An 8,916-nucleotide genomic window follows, 5' to 3' on the forward strand; every position below is an offset into this window, starting at 1 on the left:
ATGTAATACCGACTTAATAAATTGGACTGCAATAACATGTTGCTTTTATTCGAACATTCACACTTGAAGCAATGATGGTGGAGCTGTCATGCAAGGCATCCCTCCGATACACCAGGAGCGACTTGCGTATTAGTGTTGAGGATGCATGGATGTGGATCAAACTACTAAAGTAGATGTTTGTAAAATGTCTGCTTAAGGAAGTGCCATGTAGTATTAATATAGTGGTATATACAGTATATCGTAGTAATAGCGTCTTAGAACCACACTGGACTGGTTTGTCCTCATGTTAATCTATAAACTGGTTTAAAAAATGTTTTGCACCCAATTATAGCGACAAGGCAGGGCGCTCTGAATGTTGCTTGTCTGTCTTTTCATGCACTCTGCATATGCAGGGATGAACTCCAGGATACAATATCAATTGGGCTTAAAAGTCCAAGTTGTTTTTGGATCCCAAAAGGAACAGTATGTTCCTAAACTACAGCTTTATCTAATCCACAATATCATCGATGTACTGTCCATCAAAGCTCAGAAGTGCTCCAGGTGAGGCTTGAAGTCGCAACCTCAGCATTCCTCTGCAGCGTACTGCCTTCTAAGTACCGCACGTTGACCGATTTCTACCAGTACTACCCGTTTCTGTGTAGTACTACAAACCATTGTACAGCTAAACACGATGTGTGAAGGCTAAAGGTCACACTGGGTAGGTCTTAGCAAATTTACTGTGATAACTAAAATGATAAAGATGAAATACAAACATTTTTCTAAAAGCTGGGCTAAAATATGTTGGGAATGTTTATTTAGTTAATCTTCACAATTGCCCTTATTATATAGAATTAGTGCAGTACCAGGGCAGGTTTAGTGCTCGTCAATGTTTATTTGATAACATTTTACTCTCTCCTTATGAATTATCACACAGCTTCCAATTTACCTGTGAGTGGATGTCTGTTCAGTCTTATAAAGAGTCTGGTTACTGATATTTTTTTTTCTGATATATTTTTTAGAAGAAAATCTGTTGCTACAACAATTGTAATTATTGATTTTGTTTTCCACAAAAAAAAAAACTTGAAAAGTTTCTCCTGCTTCCTTTGAAACATTCCCTCACTATTGTTTTTCCTCCTCACCTACCCAACTTCCAAAATGTTTGATTGACTGTCTTGATTAAAGCTATTTTAATAGCTCAGAGACTCTTATCCTGCTTATCAACATTAAATATTGAAAAGGAAAAGGTCAATATTTACCCAGTTTTACAGTAGATGCATGACTGGGTTTAGACTTAACAAGTCATTTAGACCATGAGCCTTGGAATGAAGAAAGGCCACCCAGCAGAGCTGTATGTGTCTGGCTGACATGTTTTGTTTTTTTTATTCTTTTGCTTTGTTTTTGGACAACAGAGGTGTAAGGTACAGATGAACAAGCTAATCCATGATGCCTACTGACGGGCAACCGAGCATGAGCAGAGAAGATTCAGTGTTGGTTTTAGCGTCTGTATGGAGATTGTAGATAATGCAATTCGTTTCAACAAACATCTTGAACTACTAGGTATACTTATTAGTTTTAATGCATTTTTAACCTCACAGTGTGCCTTATTGTTTTCCTCCTCTCCTGGTTTAGTGTATTTACTGTACTTTTCAATAGACAGTTGCAACCTGCAGGATGATCGGCACATGATAGCTGTGACAGGTGTACTGATCCGCTGAACATTTTCCTGTGTTTGTTAAGAAGCTGTAAGTGCTGGACAGTGGGGTTTGTTACATTTGGACAATCACAAACTAGTTCCCCCCTCTTTCTGGTTTCAGCTCCTTGCAGACTGTTGCTTCGTAAATAAACAGCTTGCTAATCTGGTCAGTCACGTGCAAATGAAAAGGCCTGATGGCTTTTGCGGTTTACCTCGAGATCCTCATGACTGAAGATAATACAATTTACCACTATGATTATGTTTCCAAAGTTAGAAAATCCTGTCTGTGATTTAATAAAAACCACTGTGCAACTGGACTTTCTGGTATTTTTGGGATTGAACACACCTCCACCAATGCAGCCCCTGGCTTAATAAGGCAAACAATCAAAATGTTAAAAAATTTTCTTTGTGTTGACAAAACTTTTTGCTTCACTCACCATATTTTGTCCAGGGAAGCTCCCTTTTTTTTATTTTTATTTTTTTATCCTTTCAGCTTATCCCTTGAGTTCAGGGTCACCACAGCGGATCTTTGTCCGCATGTTGATTTGGCACAGTTTTGTTTTGTTTTTTTATGCCGGATGCTCTGCCTGACGCAACCCTTCCCAATTTCAACCAGGCTTGGACTGGCACTGCTCAGCCTGAGATGGGAGAGGGCTGCTGTCCAGGGAAGCTCATTACGCTGCTTTAATCTCATCTTTTCACCATCATCTCTAATTCAGCACTGTTGCTCTTTTCTTTATTGAATCTTCAGGAACCTTCTTGCTCATCAGTGATTACAGCAACATTAGCATGCACAATGTTGCATATTACCTTTATTTAGTATGTGCATAGGGTATAAATCCAGTAACAAATGTTTGCTATAGGCTCAACATAGAAAACAATATGAAGACAAATAAAACACGAGGTACCTCGGTAATAGTTGGATTAAACAATGACCTATGGAAAAATCTATGTTCCATAGTCCAACAAATGAACAACAAGACCTAATATCCTTCGCTAAGAATACAAATATATTACTTACAAAAATTATACTTTTATCAGTTTGATCAATTCTAGAGTCTTTGTTCATGTTTCTTGCACGCATTAAATGTTTTTTTTTAATAGTGTTTCTCCCGCCCACTCAATGCTGAACATTATCACATGTCCAGAGAATGGGACCGAAAACTTTTATTCTGTATCTGAACAGGTTGATGTCACTTTCAGGTAATTTAATCATACGCATGCATGCAGGACGCGCAGCGTTTTTTGGACATCTGTGATTCAGTGTGGCTCTTCAGAAGCTTTTCCATCGGATGGCGGAGAGGATGACATGAATGAAGTAGAAAAGGGTGGCCACAAAGGCAAACACCTGAGACAAAGACACAATAGTTAATGGTTCCTGATCTTCAATTGAACATAAAAATGGAATGTGAGTGAAAACAATAAGCTATAAAAACACTAAGATGGTCTGTGTGAAACAGTAGACTTTCCCATAGAAAAAGTAAGTAATTGAGCACATTTTTGTTTTCAGTCTGCAAAAGTCACAAAGATATATCTAAGTCTGCAGAAATTCATGGAAATTTCTTCAAAATGGGAAAACTTGGCAGTGTGGAGAAGAGTGGCCAATATCCCATAAGTCCTCAGAGGGACACAACACACCCAGGAAGTCATCCAACCCCTGCAGTCCCAAGTGAGAACCCCACACCTATGGTCAAACAGTGATGGTGTGAGTGTGCTTGTCTGAATCAGGACTTGGTGGTGTACCCTGACTGAGAGAAACAGTCTCTCAGAAACAGAAACTGCTCTCTACCAGGTGATTCTGGTACGGTGCCATCAGTCATCAGTCTGTGGTTTAAAGTCCACCTCTAAAAGGCTCAAATAAAACAAAATGAAGGGTTTAGAGTCAAAGTTCTGATTTGATACTTACTAAGATGATGTCAGAGGACTTTAAAAAAGTGGTTCATGCTCAAACAAACTCCCAAATACGTAAATTCACCGCAGACACCCACTTTTTGAAAAGTGCAATTGGTGCTGCTAAAGGTGGCTTGGTGGGGCAGTGGTTGCCCTGCGTGGGTTTTCCGCTGGTTTCCTCTCACAGACCGGGTTTGGTTAAGTGGTGACTCTAAATTATCTGTAGGTGTGAACATGAACTCTAATCGACTGGTAATCTGTTCTTCATCGAGCAAGTTTGCTCAAGTTACCTTTGGTTTATGTTAATTTCAGTTTAAAGATCAGTAACCATTTAAGATTTCATTCAGAACTGAAGGAACTACTTTTCATTCAATTACACTGTAGCTGCACGCAGGAAACCAAATATATTTAGTGTCGTTCAGATATGTAAAAAAGTATAAAGAACATTACAAATACTGCATTTATTAGTTTATAAGTGCAAAGTACTCACCACAGCAGCAATGTCAATCTGGTAGATTCTAAAAGGGTTTGTGTTTTTTTTCTCCAAGGTGACAATAGCCAAAGCCACCCCTGCGCTGAGGTAAAAGAAGGCAGCCAGGCCGTGGTAAGCAACATCCTGGACACACACACACAAACAAACAATAATGTTACCACATGGCCACAATTTTGATTTCCGGTTTAGTTTAAGTCTGTTCTTTCTCTCTTACTGCAGCAGCCCAGCCCGAGCTGTTCTTATGTCCCCCAGCGGAGAAGATGGCCATCCAGAGGAAGGACATAACGAAGCAGAAGACAGAGACAAACATCACCCAGCCCAAAGGGTTTGGTGGGTCCACGTGGGTAGACGCTACCAAGATCCACACCAAACCACCAAACACCTGCGGAGGCAAGTGATAGGATTTATTGGATTTATCGGTTTGTTTTAAGGAGAACTTCAAACTTAGGGCTATGAAATCATTTTGACTTAGCACATTACTGACATCTTTATCCAAAGTGACTCAGAAGTAAGCAGCAGACACTAGGGACAACTTGGGGGTTCGGGGTCTTGCCCAGGCACACTTCAACTTGTAGCCCAGGGTAATCAAACCAGTGACCCTGTGGTTCATGGTCAATTGCTGACCGACTAAGCCACAGCCGCCCCAGAAATGTTCTTAATACAACAGTGTATCTAATCAATGATATCACTACTGTACTGTCCAACAAAGCTCAGAAATGCTGCAGGTGAGGCCTGAACTCACAACCTCAGCATTGCTTTGCAGTGTACTGCCTTTCAAGTACTTCGCCACTGGACCCTGACTTTAAAGGATGCTGTTACCTTTATATGTACAGTTAGTGAAATGTCTCAAAAATGTGTGTGTTAGATTTAAAAAAAATCTGGCTTTACCAGAATAAGATGCAGGTCTTCAGAGGGAGGATAAACTGGATGACCTGAAAGAAGTCACTAGTGTTTTTGTACGAGCACCTTGAGTGAGACTAACCTGAATTGTACCAGTCTGTACAACAGATGTACAGATGTGTACAACAGGTTAAACCCAGGTGTAAACTGACAAAGTAAGTTGGAAGGTAAAGGAAGACATCAAAGAAAGAAAAAACATGGTTTGTGCAAAGCCTGGCACTGAATCTAATCAGTCTAAAATACTTCAGTGTAAAGAATATTAGTAAAGAAATCAGCATTTCATACTCAGATATTTTCTTATCATTGACTAAACTCCATTTCCTGCTGCTCATTGTTCAAACCAACCCCCACCCATCTGGCACACATGAGAGATAAAACACTGACGGGAGTCACAGGTTAGACACAGTTTTACCAACATTCATGGGTGTGTGATGAGAAAATGGATCCCAGACTCAAACAAACTGAAAACCACTACATATAAGACATTGCTGTCTATTTTGTTTATGTTCTGTCTCTTTTTGGTCATTTCTGTTCCTTTTTCCTTTTGTCAATTTTTGTAAAATTTGGTTAATCTTTTTTGGTTCATTTTCTCTCTTTTTGCTTATGTTTTGACTTGACTGGCTTTTTGCACATTTGTTTGGTTCCTATGTGTTACCTTAAGACCTTTCTGCATCACTTTGCTGTAAGATTTAGTCTTTTTAGCTCATCCATCCATTGCAACATTTATGTTAAAACGTAATAATGTTCTTTTCTCTAGTTGCTCTGTTTGTCCATCTCGTGTTTCCTTTTTTATTGTGACAAAAAAGTGAGTTAATGTTTCAGTTTAAAATTACTTCTGAACATGGATGTGCACATTTTTCTTTTAGTCTTATAGGGCACTTAAAATATGGTTCCATTTTTAAAACTCAGGATGCAAATAAATTAATATGTGTTCAGTCACCAGGGTGCCCTACTGAAAGTTTTATTGGTTCTTTTATTACTTGTGTCTATTAAAAGCACATTTGACATGACAGTTTATTTATGAAAAGAATAATACAGCATAAGAAAGATGTTAAAGCCTGTGCAGTTAAAATTAATAAGGTTTTTAATTTGAAGATGTGTAGAATTTTTCTCCTTTGGTAACTGATGCGAAGATGATGCGACTGATTCTGTCTAAGCATCCTTCACTGCCATTATTTAGATTTAGGCAGGATATGATGCGAGTGCATCTGTGTGTTGGTTAGAGGAGAGTCAGAGACAAAAAAAAGGCTGTTAGATGTTTAAGAATGGCCTCTCAGGAAACACAGACACAGTGTGTGAGGGGGGAAAAGAGGAAGCCTGCAGTTGCTAGAGGGAAGTGAAATGACATAAGTGCAGGTAAGATTCATGATCAAATCTCAAACAGCAAGAACTTTATAAACTATCACCACATAATAATTTGCAAGCAGTCAAATTCAGAGCTGATCGCAGCTTCAAGTAAAATTTAAGGGAATTTAAGAACAAGTTTCACCCCTACAAACATAACAAAGTTTTTAATTCACTCTAACGTTTTCTATATAAAACACCCCAAATCACCACCAAAACAACCACAGTGTGATCAAATATACAGAGATTATTTTAATGAGTTGTCACCTAAAAAGTAAATCTCTCTGCTTCAAGGCATCAACACGGAATTACTGGATATTAAAAACACAGTTATCTGTTTAAGCTGCAAAACAATGGCCGAAGAGCTAGTGAATCTCTCCAGAAAAGTTTTTTTTTAAACAAACACATGACCGGATTGAATTTACTAACCTTTATCCAAACAAGTCCAACTGTGTCACAGACATTACAGAGAGAGCCTGCAAATTGAGGTTTGACGTAGATGTTTGGGTTAAAACTGGGCTGAATGAGGTTGTAAAGAGTGGAGTATTTGGTATCAAAGCAATGCAGTATATTTTTATGCACAATCAATCTCTGTCAGTTACCTGTTGTTTCTGCAGAAGGTCTCGTTTAAGAGTGATAAAATGAGAGGACTCAGTTCAGGATTAAGGATTAAACAGATTAAATTACTTGTTCAGATATTTATTTTGCACTGTTTTCTAAACACAGCGATCCAATGAGGAGTGAAATCAGTGATCAGGCATCCGAGTGCAACTGGAGGACCAGATTAAAGGTGGTTATCTGGTAACGGTGCTCATAAGTAAGAGATTCAGTGACCAGTGGCCAAAATGGGCGAACACATTTTGTTACCACATTTCCTGGTCCAATTCAGTATGTCAATGTTTTTAGACTCTTTAGTTTTTTGGACTTTGGGACCTTGCTTTACTGTGGATGGACTGGGGGCCTGAACCCTGAGACTAGGGGATATATGAGAAGTTTCTATCTTTTGTCATCATTCCAAGTTCCAGTTCTTGAGCACATTCTTTCTTAGATTACTACAATATGAACGTAACTGAGATGTGGAAAGACGTGAATACTCCTGTGAGAAACCCGTCCACGCTAAAGTTAAGTTTCAGCGCAAAAAATTACAGCCAGAATACATTGCGAGTTAACATACTGAGCATACGTGAAGTATTTTTTCCCACAAATATTAAAACTTGCATATGCTGATCCACTGATTATGTTCCCAACAAAAACCAACTGAGAAACTTGCTTTTGTCAGTTGAAATAGAGAGGGACATCATTTTTAGGGAGACTGTGGGAAATAAATGTCATCATATTCCATTAATCCAACCTAAACATTTTTACAAGGTGCTTAATCAAAGAGTTCAGACAAGTTCATGTTACAATGTCCACATGTAACTCACATACACACATTTCATTATTTATCTTTGAGAGCTTCAGATTAATGTTATCTATCTATCAGTTTCTAGGATGCATGTTGTTGTAAAATTTGATGGATTTAAAATACTTAATTTAAAAACATTAACTGCTGACATTCACATACTGATCCAAAATGGAACAAATCCACTTATTAAATCACTTCAACATCTGTCGCTTTGTCCTCTCTTGTTGTCCACTCACCATTTCAGGGAGGTAAAATATATCCGGGGCCGTGGTGCATATCCCCAGTCCACTGGGCAGACTCCCCCCTGGCTGAGCAGTAGTTGCAGCCATCTCTGCCTTTTCCTTCTCCTGTTGTCAGCAGTGCCCTCTTGTCTGAATGAATAGGGCAGCCGCAAGTGTTACTGACCCTTATAAGAAAGCTGAGAGAGCAGACAAACCCGTTCTGCTTTTTGGGCAGGAGATCCCTTCCCACAATGGGTCCGTGCACTGGTACAGACCAGACCAGACACACCCCATACCTTAAGCTCCCACGACAACTTGGTGTTTCGATGGGAGCTACTGACCTGTGAAAGAATTCTGAAAGAGCCAAAGGAGGAATTTTGTGCCCACAGGCTACAGTAAAACCAATGCAGCTGAAATATCTTCTTTGTTGTCGTTGAGTAAAGAAACAGCTCACTGAATTTGAGGGTAAACTAACTTTATGACCCTCACTGCACCACTGATAGCTGAACACCTGCAGCCTCAACCTGCATTGCAAACAGAGGTTAGAGGTATTTATATAACAGAGTTATTTGGCCTCAAGTAGCTCATATGTGAAGATATTTCCCCTCGACACTTTGACACTAATCAAAATTCTTACTGATCAATTGATAACCTGTAGCCTGGTGGCCACAAATCCACAGAGAATTATTTCCCAACTCTGTAATGCACCTTATTTTTAATGAAACATTTTAGCTTTTTCCAGTTTATGGATTTGGTTTTGTGGCCTCAAACACTGCAGCTTTCATGCGCCCATTTCCAGCCACAGCATTAAATTTAAAAGCATTAATAAATCGACACTAGCTTTCCTAGCACCAGCGGAGCTTTCAACTGATAAAGAACATTTTACAGGGGAACACAAACACAAATGTATAACAGAGTAACTGTTAACTAACATGTTGGTCATATCAAATTAATGACATGATCAAATCTTGTATTATTAACTACTTTCACA

The 8,916-nt window shown here is 38.9% G+C and overlaps 1 protein-coding gene across 1 annotated transcript; it reads right to left on the reverse strand.

The window, feature by feature from the left end:
* Positions 1-2,381: 2,381 nt before the first annotated feature.
* On the reverse strand, positions 2,382-8,266 carry LOC137132110 (myelin and lymphocyte protein-like). The gene is made up of 4 exons (XM_067514221.1): positions 7,941-8,266; positions 4,270-4,437; positions 4,053-4,178; positions 2,382-3,020 (listed from the first exon to the last, which is right to left on the reverse strand). The coding sequence occupies exons 1-4, from the start codon at positions 8,031-8,033 to the stop codon at positions 2,946-2,948; spliced, it is 462 nt and encodes a 153-aa protein (XP_067370322.1). The 5' UTR covers positions 8,034-8,266; the 3' UTR covers positions 2,382-2,945.
* Positions 8,267-8,916: the final 650 nt, after the last annotated feature.

This window comes from Channa argus, chromosome 1, assembly GCF_033026475.1.
Source record: "Channa argus isolate prfri chromosome 1, Channa argus male v1.0, whole genome shotgun sequence".
Lineage (NCBI taxonomy): Eukaryota > Metazoa > Chordata > Actinopteri > Anabantiformes > Channidae > Channa > Channa argus.